Source organism: Protopterus annectens, chromosome 2.part2, assembly GCF_019279795.1.
Source record: "Protopterus annectens isolate FY-2018-M chromosome 2.part2, PAN1.0, whole genome shotgun sequence".
Lineage (NCBI taxonomy): Eukaryota > Metazoa > Chordata > Ceratodontiformes > Protopteridae > Protopterus > Protopterus annectens.
In genome coordinates, this window is record NC_056730.1 from 839,707,938 (window position 1) to 839,728,315 (window position 20,378).

General features: G+C 37.0%; 1 protein-coding gene across 1 annotated transcript in view; it reads left to right on the plus strand.

Moving 5' to 3' along the window:
• The window catches only part of ADGRV1 (adhesion G protein-coupled receptor V1), a 3,979,741-nt gene that overhangs the window by 1,468,599 nt on the left and 2,490,764 nt on the right, over positions 1-20,378 (plus strand). Inside the window, exons 56-58 of the mRNA XM_044064182.1 lie at positions 6,160-6,336; positions 8,223-8,405; positions 14,804-14,983. Of these exons, the coding sequence (XP_043920117.1) occupies positions 6,160-6,336; positions 8,223-8,405; positions 14,804-14,983 (540 nt within the window). The remainder of the gene's footprint in view (positions 1-6,159; positions 6,337-8,222; positions 8,406-14,803; positions 14,984-20,378) is intronic.

Consider the following 20,378-nt stretch of genomic DNA (forward strand, 5'->3'; position numbering starts at 1 on the left):
TATGGGTGTGAATGACTAAGGTGAATAACCTGTAAGGAATATACAGACAGAAAGACATGCAGACTCTCGCTATGCATGCGTCCAGTGCAGACATGATACTGATACTAAGTGGAATCCTTCCCTTGTCCAAAATGATACCTTTATACAAAGAAAAGATGATTGGCTTCAAAAACTGTTTTAGGAATTGGTATCATTTGGTGGGGAGGGGGGGGATATCTAGTACTTTTCAGCATGGGAAGAGATGACTGGCAGTCCAAATTGCTTCACCAAATGCAGCCTGCACCTCACATTCCATGGTTTTCAGATACTGTTTAAACTTCTTGCTGTTCCCTTTTATAGGCAGAGTCCAGCTATTGGACATACCAACATATCAGGTATCAGTGTAGCCATTTTCACCCCTAAAGTGGACCATATCAAAGTGACTCCTCTCAATGCCAGAAGTGTTAACAGTAACAACTTGCTGTTCTTGAGGCTGTCTTGCAATTTGTACACATATCTGTGTTGTTACTGCGACTCCATTTCAGTGCCAGCATAGCCTACCCTCCATACCTGAGTTGTATGCTACCACGCATTCAGGCCTGTTGGAAACTGTGGCGACGTTTCCGTATTTGTCAAGGATCACATCACCTATAAACAGATTCTGATAGACCCACAAATTTAACATACTGAGCTCTAATTTAACCTGAACAAGAATAGCTATCAACTTATATTTTTCTGCAGGACATCATCCATGTCCCATGATAACCACATAAGATCCCTAAATGTACTTTAGGAACTACCTATTATCAAAAATGCCTTTGTAATGAGAGTTCCACTACTCCTCAACAAACATATGTACATATACCTCCAAAGCTGAATATGTCCAGACATTCTTACTATCCCTTAACAAACATATGTACATATACCTCCAAAGCTGGACATGTCCAGATTTTCTTACTACTCTTCAACAAACATATGTACATATAACTCCAAAGCTGGGTATGTCCAGAGAGTCTTACTACCTGTCAACAAACATATGTACATATACCTGAAAAGTTAAACATGTCCAGAGATTCTTAGAGTTAAAAATTTTAAAAATCCTTGGGACAGATAGTTAATAAACCAACAAAAGGACATAGTATTCTTGGATCCAGGTAAGCCAAGGCCAGTCTGGTTCTGGGTGGAGTTGGACATCATGTATAAAGAGTCCTTATGATTAGGCCATAAAGGGCCCATCATATTTTGGGACCCAGGAGAACCAGAAAGTTTGTGGTTTGCATTAAATGCCAAATCCATGAAATATGAATACAGAGTCATGCTAGAGGGGATATGGTTTAACAAATATGTCAGGATCCTGATATCAGTGGCACTTTCTCCAGTTGTCCTTGTTAAAAAGGAATTACATCAGGGGCCCAAGTTCTCGCAGGGCAATGTGCAAAAAAACAAGACAGTTCAGGTGGCCCCAATAAGGCTTACTGAAGGAGTCTGGAAGCTATGTAAAATATCTGGTTTATACGTGGAACAGTAAACTGATAAAAACTGCCAAAACTTCACCAAACCAATTAAACTGTAGAAAAAAAAGAAGTCTCTATGAGAGATGAAAGTGCTTATTTATGGTGTTTTATGTTATTAAATTTATTGTGCTTTATTCGCACTGAGTCCGGTCAGTCCTGCATACATGGAACAGTCTCAGGCTGAATATAATGACATCATTAGTCATGGGAGAAATGGACTGACAGGTACATAGTGGGATGAGATTGGCCAATGGAGTTTGTCACCACAACTTAACCCCCTGACCTACCTAACATTTTTTCAAATTACTGTATCAATGGTAACACTCACCAGTAAGATTATGGAAGGCTGGAGGCAAAACCACTTCTATTGGAGATGCCAAGAGTTCAGAGCAGACTATTTTTATAAGGCGTGGGAGTGTCAGGAGTTAAAAATCATATGGCAAGCAGTATGCCATTCTGTGGAGTCCTTAACTGGAAAGCATGTGCTAGACATTTCAGATAGTGCCTTCTGGTTATTAAGAGTGTACAGTAATAATGCCAGAATACCAAATTAAATGTCTGAAGCCATTCACAGCATTGTAGCTGCTACTTTAATTTTTTTATCTTTAAATCTTGAAAATGTTCTGTTGCTGAGTGGAGCAAGGGACTAGTCCCTTTCATTCATAAACAGATGTAATATGATAAAGGAAGTAATTCTAACCAACAACTCAGCATTTTCATACTTTCAGTTCACGTATGCTAAGTGATTATTTTTGTGCTGACAAGGTCATTCATAAATACTGATTTGTATAAGGTTTTGTTGTGGTGCTATTTTATCATTTGGCAAATAAGGCTCCCTATTGAAATTTCATCACTCAAAATACTGAGTGCTGAAAAGCCAAAGAAGAAAATACAAACAATGCAGGAGAATAGTATGTCTCAAAAATCATTCTTTTTCTTAAAATTTCTTTTTTTGTGGGTGGGGGCAAGCCATAAGATGGGCAAATCCCCACCCCCCAAAACGTATCTATACCAGCTCTAAGATCACCGAACATCAGATAAAAGGGAATATTCTAAGAAATGGCACTTTGTACTTGGTATATACAAGTCTGATCTTTCTGCCATTTGGTCTCTTCATTTTGGGATTCTGTCTAGTGGGTACCAACCTTTCAAATGGTTACTAAATAAAGCTGTTTAAACTGGAAAAAAGTAGCTTTTGACACCAGAATGACCAGGCTAAGAAAATAAAACTCTAGGAGAATATATCTGTCCGGAATAGTCCTTTAGTTAGCAAAAACTTACTATCCCTCTCAAAAAAAACAAAGAATTAGATTTTTCAGATGAGTTCAAACTGATGACTTGAACAGGAATCTCAGCAATTACAAAGATGTCCAGTGGAAAAGTATTCTCTTTAGAAGTGCTCTCTGGTTGTAATACGAAGTCCAATCCAGCTGCACTGAGTAGCTCATGTTACAGCTCAGCTAAGAACTATCTCACCAGCCAAAGTCTAAATTCAAGCATGGCTACATTCAGGAACTGACCAAAGAACGTCGATTTCAGGCAGAATACACCTCTCTGAAATGATTAATTCGTATATGGAAACCTTTTTTTCTTTTTTAACAGCTTTCCAGGTGGATTTCAACATGCAACTCAAGAAGGAATACCAGGAAGAGCAGATATGGCCATAGGTAGAGAAGGGCTGTAATGAGATAGGCTAAAATGTCCCTTAAATATATAGTCTGTTAGATTTGTCTGTAGCCATTTGTGGTTGAACTGGGCTCCAAAGGAACCTCTGTGTGGATGTACCCATAACACTGAGCAATGCCATCCATTCTTCTTTGCAGGAATAGCATTTGCCAAAAAAGGTTCCAGGTTCTTTATATGTATGTAGGCCATTATGACAAGATGAGCCATGAAAAATCATCTCATTTTCTGTGTGTGTGTGTGTGTGTGTGTGTGTGTGTGTGTGTGTGTGTGTGTGTGTGTGTGTGTGTGTATGTGCGTGTATATCTATATATATATATATATATATATATATACTTTAACAAAACTTCACAGAAACTGGAAGATGTTGAAAGCCACTTTATTATTGTTCAGAGACTGAGCAGAGTTTATTTGTGTAGAGGTCCATTGCCTGATTTTACAGACCTATGCACGCCATTCAGTACAAGGCAATAGTCTACAGCAGACAACAAATAAATAGCCTTGAGAAGCTCAACAAGTTTAGTCTTTAGGAAAATGAAAATAATGGAGGAGGGGATTATACAGAGCCATGGGTGGCTCAACCAATGCACTGTGCCAGTCCGATGAACTAGTGCCCCACCCCCACATTTCTTCAAAGGACTTCTACAATGCTGCTACAGGAATGCCAACTGGCATGTCCTGCAGACAGAACCCAATCAATACCCTTCACCACCTCTCTTAAATGAAGAGAAAAAAAAGGTGAGTGATCAGGTACGTGGCCAGGCGCCAGTTAGATCCCATCTCTCCACTCTGCTTTCTGACTCTTCTTCCTCTTATTTTTCTTGTAAAAAAAAAATAAATGAATATTTTTTTTTATTTTAAACTGTAGCAAACTGCTTGCTACAATGCTAAGGTTTTAATTTAGAAAAGAAATGCTTTAAATTTGCTTGTTACAGTTTAGACCACACAGGGGGAGCTACAGTGCTCAGGTTTGACTGCAAATGCAATACTAACCTTTAAAAGCAGGTATGCATTAAAGAGAAACTGGGATTGGCTGATTGCCCCCTAGTACTTTGTACCCAAGGCAGTTCCATCAAAAATAGTAATGGAATTCAAAAGTATACTGGGCAAGCTCATCAAAATCCTTATATAGATGGAAAAAAGCCATTAAAATCAATGTTAATATGTTAGCTATGTCACACTGCAGACAACACAGCTTTGCAATAAGATATGAAATGTAGGCAAGGAATATGAGGAATCACTTTGCAAATTAGTAAGAAAACTTAATCATCTAACATCTTAGATCACGTCAGAGAATATTTAAGATTTCTGAAGAACAGAAAAGTATAGATCTGAACTCAAATGGCTAGTTTCAGAATTCTAACATTTACACCATGGAACCATGTCTTCTCTGGATCATATTCAGTCTCCGGTTAGTGGAGTTGCAACAAATCTGGATATTTTCTTCATCAACCCCCTCAGCAACAACAACAGTGGACCAAAAATAAAATAAAAATTATAAAGTAAAAATAACTTCTTAATGCCCAATGGATAAACAGGCACTGTTATGGTAATTTTTTTTTTAACTCTGGCATCTGCACATATATTAAAGTTTTAGTCAAAGTGTTTTTTTTACTTGTATATACAATGCTTCCTGAAAATGGGCCACATTGGGAGTATGGCAACCACATCTGTCAGACTCCATATTCTAATAAGGGCATTTCTTCTCCTCCAATCCAAACAGCATTTTTCTGTCCAATCAGATTTCTCACCCTACCAACCACTAGCCCACTCCAATGAAAACTAAGAGTTTTATTATCTGATGAAGTCTTTTTATGATAGAAGTGCTCATAAAAAAATAAACCAGATGATTTAAAGCTACAGAAGGCTGTCTGTGAAAGTTTGCTTTTTATTTTTTACTTTACTAATAGTGTTTAAGAATACCTAAGTAATTAAGTGAAAGCTAGATGTATAGTTCACAGGTCAGTTAGATTGCAATCACGTATCTCTGTTGGTACAACAAAGAATCATAGAAACTTACAGGCTCACGTTTCTTTGCTTTATGATACAGGTCTGAGGCATATACCTCAATAAAGACTGGATTAAGGATGGGGGGTGGTGTCTGGTAACCAAGATATAGTCATTATTGTATAACATCTATGAAGTTAAGCAGAGTAATAAGGTAACATCTGGGGGATACTAACCCACCATAAGGAGAAGAATTGCTATTACAAATAGTGAAGTTGCTCTTTTTCTTTAGTCAGATAATGAACTTCTTTCTGTGTTTGATTTGTGAAGACCTTATTTCTAAAACTGCAAACATGTATCTGAAACAGTTTGGTGTTAGTGCATCTACAGTCATTAAAATATCAAGTGAAAAACCTTATGCTTGGTGACATAGTCACATAGTGAATAACAATGCACATAATATGAGGTTGCTAGAAGGAATCATTCTGACAACATTGGATGTAATTTATATTTTGGTGTTAGCATCATTATCTCCTCCACTATAATACTTGAGTTCAGAAAATGGTTGAAAGCGAAAGATAATTGATTAAACTAGTGTGAATAAAGAAGTATATTATTGAAGTGAACAGTTAAAATTACTTACACCACCGCACATAATTTGGCACCAGTCATATCTTAGACTAAATTTAGGAACTATAACATGGCATATTATGCTTGCTCAGTATGGGTTTCTTTATAAAAAAAATACTGACCATTAAAAAAGTCATCATAACTTCTCCTTGGGCATTCACTTGCGAGTACTAATGGCTAGACTTTTCTTGTAGAATTGAAGAACAGCAAAAAAACTTAAAATGTCATCCAACACTTGCTGGAGATGGTGGGGGATGTTCAAAGGTTCAGATCTATTTCCATTGAGTTACTGTGCTTCACTGTCATAGGTGCCCACTTTTAAGTGACCTTTGTGATGAAAGCTTTTACTGACAGATTATGTCAGGGCTATTTTACTAATTCTGCAACAACATTTTTTTTGTTACAGGATGACATCCCAGAATTACAGGAAGTCTTTCTGGTGAATATTACGACTGTTAAACTGGTAAATGTATCTCTCAGTGGAGGATATCCCAGTATCAAGAGACCTGGCATGGAGATATCAGAAATAATTATTGATGAAAACGATGATCCAAGAGGGATAATTCAATTCAGTGTTACCAAGGTAAGGATATATAGACCAGATATCATCATTCCAAATACTGATTTATCTTGTATGAAGCAATGGTCACCAGTGCCATGGATCATGATGAAAATGTACTTACTTGGTCAACTATAAATAATAACTGCCATGTTTGTTATTTGTTACTGTTGTGTGTTATGATTAAAATAATATTTAAGTGACATCTTTAATTGTTAATTAAAAAAAATTGCAGTGACAGCTTTTGAGAATACAAGGTGTCATTGTCATATTTAGTGACCGAGTACTTTTGTAATTTTGTGTTCCTATGAAAAGTACTGCTGCACTGAGCAAAAATGCAAAATGAGTTTGCTAATAAATTGTATATGTCTTCTACTCAGCACACAAGGGCTGGTATTGGTGCCCGAGCTGCTCTGGCAACATTTCTAGTATGTACGATGTACTAGAACCATCTTTTCCTGTCCACTTATCAACTAATGATTTTCCTCCTGTGATAAGTTGGAATCTATCTTGGCATTTCTAGTATGTAAGATGTACTAGAACCATATTTTCATGTCCACTTATCAACCAATGATTTTCCTCCTGTGAGAAGTTGGAAGGAATCTATCTGGGCATTTCTAGTATGTAAGATGTACTAGAACTATCTTTTCATGTCCACTTATCAACTAACGATTTTCCTTCAGTGATAAGTTGGAATCTATCTGGGTCATCTTACCAAAGGTAAGTCAATTGGATGCTGTTTCAAAAACCATGATTGAAATGCACTTGAGCAGTGAATGAAAAGATAGGATTTCTGCAGAGAGCAACCTCAACATCTAATTTAGGAGCTGAACTTTAACTGTAAGGTCACTACAACACTTGGAAAGAGATAATCCCAACAGTGGCCTCAGCTTGCCAAGCTCCCTTTAAAAATCTGTCTATTTATACAGTGTGTGTGTGTGTGTGTGTGTGTGTGTGTGTGTGTGTGTGTGTGAGCGCACAGAACCTACCCACTCCATTCAATTTACACTCTAAAAGGTGAAATGTACTAAGTTCATAAACCTCAACCAATACTTTCCTTTTTGGAGAGATAATCAGTTTTAAAATAACGCAGTTCTGTAAGGGAAAATACATAGTTCTATATCTGTAAATTATTGCACTTTGGTTGGCCACACTTATTAACTTAAGCAATTGTCGAAGACTTACAGATGACCTTTTAATAATTTTTATTGAATAAAATAATAAATGCTAAATATGGAAAAGGTTCTCTCTTTTCTGAGTTTTCGGGTTTTATTGTTCTACTCTAATTATAAATGTCTGTGTTACACATATTTAAGAACAAAATAAAGACCTGCTTTGAAGTGTATGCATCAAAATATTAAAATATGGTTTTATTGATTATAATGTGCAGTGCAGATTTATTTTCCATGTGAAAACATCCCATTTGCAGTCTGAGTTCCATGGCTCATTGATAGAGTTACACATTTTTGTGCAGCAGTAGAGGCAATCTGAGTGTGTACTGCTAAGATTAAAACATCAACATGTCTGCATCTGACAGAGTGATACCACATAGTAGTTGCACCATTCACTGGGGAGTCATGCTCTTGTCTTTCACAAATGTGCCTGCTCCTCATTAGGTACAGAATCAAATAATTCAAATTCTTGTAGCAGTGTCTGCCTTCCAGTTCTTAGCTTCTAGGATTTTCTTTTTTTTTTTAATCTGAATCATTGCCACATTACTTAATATAAATATGAATGGTTATTACTGATGTTTAATACTGGAACTGTCATGTCAATTAAATCAACATTAACTATAGCACCTCATTTTTGGATATTTCAGTTGACTGAGTTTCAACTACTTCTATAATTTGGGCTGTGAAAGGAAGGAACACAGCTGATACTGAAATAGAATTTTATCTTGTGTGTTACAGGATACAACAGGTGCTGTTTTTGGATATGAGGTACCCCCTCCATGGAATATACTAATTCTACCAGTCATTCGCAAGGCTGGAACCTTTGGCCGAGTATATGCATACTGGGAAGCTCAGCCCTTGAGTGCCAGCTTAGATGATTTTATCCCATCATCCGGAAATCTAACATTTATGGAGGGACAGGTTTGCATTAGTTGGCAACTTTTTATGTACATTCATTTATACAATGAGACATTTACCCTAATTCCTGCAAGGCATTAAATAATATAACATGAAGTTCTGAAGATTGAATTGTCTCTGCTTTGTTCAGTGCAAAATGTGACTGAAATAAAATATCAGATTTGTTTAACAAACGTATCATAGATATAACTGATAGTAAGGGAGGGTAAAACATAGAAATAGATGGCAAATTAACTACTGGTAAGCACATTTTGTCCCCAGCTTTTCAATATCCATCAGAAAATATTCAACTCCTAATTTACTTCTGTTTTGTACTTATTGTTGGGCTCCTCTGTTTTGTGCTTATTGTTGGTTTTCACTGTTTTGTACTTATTATCGGGCTTCTCTGCTTTGTACTTATTGTTGGGCTCCTCTGTTTTGTATTTGTTGTTGGTTTTCACTGTTTTGTACTTATTATTGGGCTCCACTGTTTTGTACTTTTTATTGGGCTCCATTGTTTTGTACTTATTGTTGGGCTCCACTGTTTTGTACTTATTGTTGGGCTCCTCTGTTTTGTATTTATTGGTGGGCTCCACTGTTTTGTACTTATTGTTGGGCTCCTCTGTTTTGTACTTATTGTTGGGCTCCACTGTTTTGTACTTATTGTTGGGCTCCTCTGTTTTGTATTTATTGTTGGGCTCCACTGTTTTGTACTTATTGTTGGGCTCCTCTGTTTTGTACTTATTATTGGGCTCCACTGTTTTGTACTTATTGTTGGGCTCCTCTGTTTTGTACTTATTGTTGGGCTCCACTGTTTTGTACTTATTGTTGGGCTCCTCTGTTTTGTATTTATTGTTGGGCTCCACTGTTTTGTACTTATTGTTGGGCTCCTCTGTTTTGTATTTATTGTTGGGCTCCACTGTTTTGTACTTATTGTTGGGCTCCTCTGTTTTGTATTTATTGTTGGGCTCCACTGTTTTGTACTTATTGTTGGGCTCTACTGTTTTGTACTTATTGTTGGGCTCCTCTGTTTTGTATTTATTGTTGGGCTCCTCTGTTTTGTACTTATTGTTGGGCTCCTCTGTTTTGTACTTATTATTGGGCTCCACTGTTTTGTACTTATTGTTGGGCTCTACTGTTTTGTACTTATTGTTGGGTTCTTCTGTTCTTGCAATTACCATACAGTGTATCAGGATATTGCTGTTTACCTGTGTACTAGATAAATCAATTGCCTTACTGTAAAGACTAGGGTTGGAATGTATTTCTTTTACCCAGTACCCATGAGAAGCATGGAATTATTTGGGTGAGTGGGGCATTGTCATGAAATGGCCAGTCAGGAGGTAGCGCATTGCAACCATTCAAAAATGAATGTTGATAGTGAATTAATGGTTAGGGATGAAGCGCTCTGTCCCTTCTGTGTGTGGTGTTTAAATTGTAGCAAGGCACTTACTACATTATAAAGTGAAGAAATGTTTATTTTGTTCCTCTAGCACTCAAGGAATATAAAAACATAAAACCAAGGATTTGGTTTGCACTTGCTTCCTCTGGGGAACAAATCAACAGACTTTTTTTTTTGCTCTTCAAGTCTAGGAGCACATTCTTGATGCCAGATGCTAGTCAGATCTGTGATCAGACCCTAAGAAAAGTATCATTCAGTTCTGTTCAATGTGTTCAGACTTACAATTTCTTTAGCAAAAGCCTATTTTAAGTAATCAAATACAGAGGTATGACAACACCAATAAATAAAACTGTGTAACAATAACTGAGCTTTTCAACATATACTTCACTGATATTATTGTGAGTAAGGTACAGGATGGAAACACAATTCCTAAGGAAGCTTATGCATTTGGATTTCTTTCTGTAAGCCCTTCCAATCAGAATTTCATGGCTCAGAGCTGTAGCTTACTCAGTAAGTGACCGGTGCCTTTCCCTGATCTCATGCCACTCAATTCTAATTTGGGGGAAAAAAAAGAGAGAGAAAAAAAACAATGGTCCATTTCCCTTTCTGCCGTCCTCATCTATGGAGTAAACCAGGTTTGTGCCCCTCAACTCTAAGCTGATAAGCAAAAAAAAAAAATCCAATCCCAAATCCTGCACTCCTCATCAAAGGCTAAGGTGCAAGCCAGGTTCATCTACCTCAAAAAAATCTCTTTTTAAACTGTAGCAAACCACTTTTGTAAGCTCTGAGAGGAAATGCATTAACCACACATGGAAACTGAAAAATCCATGTAATAAAAACAGTGCATAACCTCAATGAACTTGATGAGTCAACATTTATCTCAGATGTCATAGATGAAAAACGTTTAAAAATGAAGATTTGATTGGTTGCTGGACAGAAATGAATGCACATTTCACAGGTCTGACTAAAGTATATTTCAAAGAATCCTGGAGTCTAATAAGAAACTCATAGTATTGCATTTAAATGACTTCCACCATGCTTTAGCTCCTCCAAGCTTTAATACTAAGTAATTAATTGTTAGACTGCATGGCAATATTCTCTAAGGGTGACAAGTATGCAGTAATACAGGAAATAGTTATCTGGACCTCAGGCCTTATTAAGTTATTAATTGTCAAACTGCATAACAGGATTCAAAGTACAGACTAAAAATGCATAGTGACATGAACTGTGACTTACCAGCAAAGCCGATAGATCAACAGTTTGAACCAGCAAACCATCATCCCAAAGAGTTAATTGCTAAAATTAGCAGGATATGTATGCTCTTTGTAACTTCATGAGAAGCCTTTATACCTGACAACTGAAGTAAAAGGGACTATATTATGTTGTCAAAAGATATGTTCAACGAACACATCTTCAATGACACATAAAAATCGAACCCAGTAATTGCCGAACGGCCACTTTAGCATTTTTTTTTTCTAGGAGAAAAAAAGCTTGGCCGTCATTGGGGATTTGCCCTTTTCCCCACTGTAGTGCTATCTCGGAGTTGGTATATTTAGTCAAGGGGGGGGTGTGGGCGGCACAGCCCCCCACATTGGGAGTGTGGTGGGTGAAGCCCCCCCGCCCACTATGTAGGGTTTGAATGTTTGTTTACTGTTTCTTTGGCCAAGCACTTTTTTCCCCTGGAGAAAAAAGTCACTGATGTGGCCATTCGGAGATTACTGGGTTTGATGTTTATGTGTCAATGAAGACGTGTTCACTGAACACGTCTTTTGACAACATAATATAGACCCGAAGTGAAACATATCATAAATTACAATAAAATTAAAAAGAAATATGTGTGAGTTTAGAAAGAAGACCTCACTGTACAATAAATTGTATGTGTGAAATCTATTCACTTATTAATTACTGCCTATTTTTGGCATGTTTACATTTTCATTCCTGAGTTATAGAGAAAGTTTTATTAAAAAATTATTAGATGAAATTCAAAGAATGGCCTGAGTTCAAGACTGAGTCTAACATTTTTCACCCCATACTTGTTAACTGTCCAGATTTTCGCAGAATGCCCATATTTTTCCCTCACATTTTTGGGTTGTTTCTCATAAAATTGCTATTTTTTTCTGGCGAATCTTTGGCAAATCATTAAGGACAGAAGTCAGAAAATAATGAAAGGCATTTGAGTTTCAGATTTCATACCCTTCAGAAAATTCATGCTAATGCAAAACCTGTTGTTCTACTGACTTTCTAAGTTTGTAAGTGCAATATTTAAAAATTGTCCCTATTTTTGGGCCTTTGTTCCCCCATTATTTATGGCTTTGCCCAGATTTCTTGCTCTAAGAAGTTTGGGGTATGTTCAGTACATTTAAAATGTGCACTAGAAGCCAGATCATCTGAGAAAATATAGCTGAAATATATACAGTAGCATACTGCATTTTCTGAACTTCTGAGAATCTGTGAACTTGTTTATTTATTTTTTGGAATGGTCATTGGCTCAGAAGACAAGAGTTAGAATGACATAGCACCTTTTGCTATATACTAAAATACAATGTGTCATATTGATATCTAGAGAAAGGGAGAGCAAACTACAGTTTTTTTTAAAAAGATATATGATTTTACTACACTAGATATTGGGACCAGACTCGTGCTTAAGTTTCAAAGTCCCTCTATTACAACCTGAAGTTAAGGCAGAGAGGAGTATGAACAAGGACTTGAAGTAGGAGACCCTTGTCGAATGCACCCTTTGGGCCTAAGTGGCAAAGCAGACCAAACAATGTGAATTTGCTGCACTGGATCAATCATGCAGGGCAACCACTATAAGGTCCAGAATTTCTTGACATGCCTGGCTGAGGGCACTGCCCCTGCCAGATCATAAGAAGGTGAAGCTCTCTAATGTCTTCTGGGTAAAGATCTGTTCTTTGACACCAAGTTTATTTATTTATTTTTAAGATGCTAGAAGAAAAAGGGGAGAGCATGCTAAAAGTCAAACCATTCTTTTTATTGTCAAGCCCTGAAATACTAAAAGCTATCCCATCTTCTCTAAGCAAAACAGAGGTTTGCAGCACAGAAAGAAACAATTTTACAGAAAACATTGGCAAGCAGAACAAAAGGATACGTTTCGAGACCTTGAGGATAAGCTCAACAGATGGAACATTTATGAATCATTCAAGCTGCCTCTCTCCCCTCCCATTGGAAATTTTTCCGTAACCCACCAACTTTCAAAACACTATCAGCATCCCATCCCTACCTTCCTCAAAATGAGAGGCCATGGGAGTCTAATTATAGAGGAGTAAGCTAGTGGATTTTCAATATTCTGAGTTAATGTTACAAGACTTTAATTCAGTAGCAGACACAGACTTTGAACAGATTCTTGTGAATCTGTTTCTGTTAAAGGACCTTCTAAACCAAGAAATCAGAGAAAGTACTGAATAGGGAAATATAAAGTTCTGCTCAAAAGTCCTTCTCGGTATGATCCATATGTAAATAGTTTCTAACATTTGAAGGTTTATTATAATTATGGTTGCAACAATTTTTTTTCTGTGTTATGATTTAAAATAATGTGAATGTCATTTTACGTGGAGCCAAGATGTTTTAACTAGAAAGGGAAGCCATATGAAAGTTGCACCAATGTCATATGAAAAATATGCTGTGCATAAGGATTGCACAAATATGTGTAAGGCCGGGAATGTTAATAAAAATCTACTATGCACAAAAAAGAAAAGAAGAAACTAGAAGGCCTGTTCTGAACTTTTCAAGGTTATACAAATTCCTGTCATTGTCAATATTCAAAATAATTATTTTTCAAGACAAACTACCTCTTCTATTTCCACAAGTGTTCATGGTCATCTTTGATCTAAATGATGCCTACCTACAAATTCTCACTGCAAGAGATGAACAGAACATTTTTGAGGTATCAAACGGGGAAGCATACTTTCACTTCACCTTCTTGCTCATTGGCTGGTCTAGTACGTAAGGGTTTTACAAAGAGCCTTGCATTGGTAATAGCCTTTACAGCAACAAAAGTGTGCACAATTACTCTTAACAGAACAACCATCTAATTTAGGTAGACTTAGAAGAAGCGATTCAGAAAGTATTGACGCTTACCCTGGTATGTTCCCAGAGACTCAGTCTCTCTCCCTCTCCCTCTCTCTCTTTCTCTGTCTCTGTCTGTCTTTCCAAGTCACATCTCGCAACATTATTATAAGCATTATTCCTAAGGGCATTACTTGACAAGGAACAGCAGAAAGTATTTTTCCCTGAAGACAATGTACTTTGTGTATTTTCCTTTTCTACCAGATAGTATCGGTCAAGGATGACATCACAGCAAGGAATTTCTTCAGGATTCTAGGGTACATAGCTTCTTGCTTAATGGTGGCCTTTTTAGCTAGATTGCTTATTAAGACATTGCAGTGGTATGTCAGAAACAAATGATGTTAGTACTTCTGGTCTCTGGTGACTCACATATCTATTTTATTTTGTATAAAAAAGAGCTTTCATGGTAGAATGAAGCACATCTCAACATGTGGTTATCTTTTAAACTGGCCTGGGGAATCCTTGTAACCCCTTCCCTCTCCACAGATACCTGAGCTACTGATGGTGACCCGTGTTTGAGATCTGTAGGTACTGGACATGTTGGACAAGAACATGACAAGCAAACACATAAATATAAAGGAAACAATGGCAGTAATTCTATTTAAAACATTCAGACAGATTTTGACACAGGTTACCCTGCATGTCCTTATGGATAATACTACTGTGATGCGGTACATTAAAATGCAAGATGTGACCTGTTTTCTATGCCTACATGGCTACAGTTTGTGATGCCGATTTCTTCATATGTTTAAGTATACATAATGTACTGAGACAACTGGATCAGATTAACCAAATATATATTTTCACTCTTATAGGTTTTGCATAGGGCTAAGATGTCAGCTAGTAGAATGTACAGTCATGGATCTATAATTCACTTATTTTGAATTTTCAGTATTCTGGCTCTAATATATAATGTTACGTCTCTCTCTTTATATAGGTATCTGCCAGTATAGAGATCATAATTGTGGACGACACAGCAGTCGAGTTCCAAGAGAGCTTCAGCATTACTTTAACAAGAGTGACAGGCGGTGCATCTCTAGGAAATGAAACACAAGTCACTGTCACAATTCCTCCAAATGACTCCCCTGTTGGATCATTTGGGTTTGAGCAAAAAATAGTGAGTAACAGTCAAAATATAGCTATTGCAGTACTGACCCTGTATCCAACCAAGTACAACACTGTAGGTCAAGCTGTTGTTTGATTTAGTCTAAAGTGCTTGTCTTTAAAGGCTTTCATAAAATCTGTATGATTTGCAAATGCTAAATGCATATGCAGTAGTTGTCTTCTCTGTTTTAATATAATTTAATGATATACATTGTGGCAAAATAACTTGTTATCCATAGTGTAATTAGTTTATTAAAACCACTAATGTGTAGCTCAACAAAATATTATGCAATATGCTATTATGCTATTTAATTTTAGTTAATGCATTTTTTTGGCAAATGTAAGGTAGTGTATGCATTTTAATTGGGGCTTTGGGAAGTAAGAGGGCAGTGATGGTATTTTAGAACTTACTAACCCTGCAAAGATCCACAAGAAGTAACGTTTTACTTTGTACATGTTCAGATTATGATTGGATTGAGTGATGTTGAACAGGGGAGTGTGCTTATATGAAGATGAACACCACGAGGAACGTTGTTTTAGAAAGCAGTGCTTGGTGTGCCTGATAAAAATATAATTTGACAACAGAATACAGTCTAGATCTATGATATATCAATTTAGATGTGAGACATAACAATGCTATTGTCAGTGTTAGAAGTCTAGATGTTATGAAAAGAGCTCTGGTACTCTACATTGCTTGTTAAATTATCCAGGTTTGCATGCAGACATTACATTTGTGAATGTGCGCTTGCACTAGTGTTTGAATATAATATACCTCCTCCCCACGATGTAAGTCCTTGAGTAAGGTAACAACACACACTAAGCAGGAGCACAAGCCTTAACATGGATGCAAGGTATATTATTTGTACACAATGGATATATCTGTATGTAGATATCTAACCCTACTTTAGTTTTTAGTTACACACTTAATAATAATAATGTGTACAAATATGTATCTGTATGCAGATATATATATATATCTATATCTATATATATATATATATATATATATATATATATATATATATATACTTGTATGGCAACTACACTAAGGTGGTGTTGTGAAATTGCTAAAATAGTGATTATGTGAAATATTCCCTTCCCCCTATCATATGATTTCGGCGTGGGTACATATAAATAGGGGAGAGTGTCGAGGTACAAGGGGGCTTACCATCCTACCATACAGATCGTTGCTTGTTTTGCATGTTCCAAGTTAATGTTTTAGAGAATGTGTTTAACTTTCTGTATTTTAATTTACAGGATTTTTGTTGAGTAGGTGGTATGATGTTTTGCAGCACTGATATCTTATATATGTAAAAATTCATAAAATAGCAGTGTTCATCAGGAATGCTCAAGTCATTCTCCTGAAATAGCAACATTATTAAGGGTTTTCAGAATTATAATTGAAAGGATAATATTAACTTTTACTTTGGGATGTGAACCCAAGACCTCAAGTATATCATGCAAGTGTCATTGCCACTGGACCAAAAACAGCCTCTGAAAAAAAATAGATGTTGAGTTTCCCTTCAGACATTATTCTTTCAGCTAGGAAACCCCCTGCATGGAAATTAAGTTCAAATTACAAACAGAGAGACAGAAGAAAAGACAGACAGACACACATGCACGCACACACACACACACACACACACACACACACACACACACACACACACACACACACACACACACACTCACTACAGCTATATCCTTAGCTAAGCCTTACTCTAACTATAACACACACACACACACACACACACACACACACACACACACACACACACACACACAAATGCACACATACACACACGCATGTGGACATACACACATGCACAGACGTACACACACACACACACACACACACACACACACACACACACACACACACACACACACACACACACAAACACACACGCACACACAATTCATAAAATAGGTTCAACACCAAAAGAGTGAAATACACGGTTTATTCCAAGAAAAATCAAACCAGTTTCGGCAATTTAGCCTTCATCAGTGATATATCATTCTACAATACAAAACACAAATTTATACTGCCAGCATTCATTAGATAATAAGTTAATTGAAGTATTAAACACACAGTAATCATTTAAAGGCACAGATATTTAATCATATAAAAAATATATGGAAACAAAAAAGAGACCTTGTATAACATTAAAAAATATATAGATATTCATACTAAAAATGAATAACAAATCTAGAAAAATATATACCAGCTTGTCCTCAATGTCTTCACAAATGATCATTAAGACTTGGTGTAAACAGAGCCCCTAAATTAATTATCCATTTCTTTCCATGTCATTCACTATACTTTGCCAACCCACTTTTTGTGATCTATCACCTCGTATTTTATCAATGATGCAAAAATGAAATACGGCTGATGTATGTATACAAACATGTCTATAAAGTGGGTTAGTCAAGCGTTTATTCCGAATGTCCCCCATATGTTCTGACATTCTTATTCTGAAGGTCCTAGATGTTTGGCCAACATAAAATGCGGAACAGGAACAAGTGGCCAAATAGACCACCCAATCCGTTCCGCAATTAGCAAAATGTCTGATTTTATACACATATTTCGTATTTTTGCTCGAAAATTCCTTGGATTTATACATATATTTACAAAAGGAGCAGTGTCCGCAAGAAAATGAACCCAGCAGTTTGTCCCCTAAGATGGTAATTGTTCTGACTTAAGATGCTGTTGCGTTTTGGATTTGTAATGATTAAAATAAGATCCTAATGTTCTACCTCTACGGTATGAGAATTTACATTGCTCAGTGAGGATATTAGATAATTCCTCTTTGCCCAGAAGGATATTCCAATTTTTGTCAATAGCATTTCTGATGGCATGTATATTTCTTCCATATGTTGTGACAAACCTGATGGTATTGTCTGATTTAAAAGTTTTGTCATGATATGTCAATAACTGTGACCTATCCTGCCCAGTAGCCCAACTACAAGCTGATGAAATGCATCCAGGTTTATAGCATCTAGCCTTGAATCTGTGTATCAGATCTTGTTTGTGATGTGCATAATCATCCTCGGAGGAGCAGATCCTTATAACCCGAAGGAATTGTGACTTGGGGATATTCCTTATAATGTGATTTGGATGTAAGCTGGTAGCTTCCAGGAGAGTGTTGTACTGAGGATATTTGCGGAATACCTGGGTAGACAAAGTGTTTTCCACATTCCTGCTGATGCTAACATCTAAAAAGTGAATTTCTTGATAGTCCATGTTAAGGGTAAATTCAATACCCCACTTATTATTGTTGAGGTATTGAACAAACTCGAAGATAAGTAGTATCCGCTCGCCAAATCAGCCAACAGTCGTCCGGGTATCACCGTCAGATATCCATATCATTCAAATATATATTATGGGAATCATCATATATAAGGATATCCTCCAAGTATCTCATAAAAAAGTCAGCGTAAATGGGGTGAAGGATGCCCCCATAGCTGTACCTTTAACCTGCCAATGACATTCCTTCTGAAAATAAAAGATGTTTTTGGTGAGGACATGTTCCGAAATACAGACTAAAAGAGTATTAAACCCCACAGGGTATAGGTTTGCCTTATTCAGCCAGTATTGAAGAGCTTCCAGCCCTGCCCGATGTGGAATATTTGTGTACAAGGCAGTAACATCCAAGGTACACAAAATCCACTCAGGTACCAAGTGAATGTCATTAATAATTCTGAGAAATTCTGTTGTATCCTTTAACCTAGATCTAATTAAGGGTAGGAGTGACTGCAGATATCTAGTGAGGAATTCTGATAAAAAGATGGATAATTAATTTAGGGGCTCTGTTTACACCAGGTCATAATGATCATTTGTGAAGACATTAAAGACAAGCTGGTATATATTTTTCTAGATTTGTTATTCATTTTTTGTATGAATATCTATATATTTTTTAATGTTATACAAGGTCTCTTTTTTGTTTCCATATATTTTTTATATGATTAAATATCCGTGCCTTTAAATGACTACTGTGTGTTTAATACTTCAATTAACTAATTATCTAATGAATGCTGGCAGTATAAATTTGTGTTTTGTATTGTAGAATGATATATCACTGATGAAAGCTAAATTGCCGAAACTGGTTTGAATTTTCTTGGAATAAACCGTGTATTTCACTCTTTTGGTGCTGAACCTATTTTTTGAATTGCAGTTTGGTCTTTTGGTTCTTTGCACCTGCCTTACTTGCGAAGCTTTCTGAAGCTATACACACACACACACACACACACACACACACACACACACACACACACACACACACACACACACACACACACACACACACACACACACACACACACACACACACACACACACACACACACACACACACACACAAATGCTCGCATACACACACGCATGCACATGCACACACAAACACACACACACACACACACACACACACGCGCGCACGCATACACACACGCACACACACGCTCACCACAGCTATATCCTTATCTAAGCCTTACTCTAACTATAACACACACACACACACACACACACACACACACACACGCATGTGCACATATACATATGCATGCACGCACACACACACACACACACACACACACACACACAAATGCACAGCGCACATACACACACACTCACACACACACACACACACACACACACACACACACACACACACACACACACACACACACACTAAAGCTATGCCCTTACCAAATCTTATGCCCAAAAAGAAGCACAGATACTCCCGCCTCTTCCCAAACCCCACTTACCTTTCATACTTTTGAATTTCAAATATTTGTTAGTTCCAACATTCAGCAATTTGCACCACCCATTGCAATTATTGAACAGATGTACATTCCATAAACTGCGGAGGAACCATTTCACACAAAAGCATACTAGTCCTGCAAAGCTAGACTTTAAAATAAGCAGCAAGATGTAGGTTGTTTTCAGGGTCTATATCAGAACATCGAAGTATTAAAACTTCGAATGTTCTGATATCGAACATTATTCAGTGAACGCTAAGAATAGCGAAGCTGCAGAACAGCAAATTCTTTCCTTGGGAAAGAATTCGGTTGGCCGTTTTTTGGCTTCGCTATTCTTAACGCTGTGGTGGAAAGTTATGGTTTGGGTTCAGGTAAGTGAGCGATTGTTTGTACATTAGGGTTAGGGGTGGGTTAAGTGAGTTAGGGTTAGGGCGTGGGTTAGGCATGTGTGCGATAGTGGCAGACTTTAGGGTTAGGGGCAGTTTAAGTGAGTTAGGGTTAGGGCATGGGTTAGGTGAGTGTGCGATAGTGACTGACCTTAGGGTTAGTGTTTGGGTTAAGGTAAGTGGGTAGATAGTAGTTTATGTTTAGTTTAGTGTAGCGTTAGATGTAGGAATTTAAGTGTATGTGTGTGGTTGCTGTTTGATGCG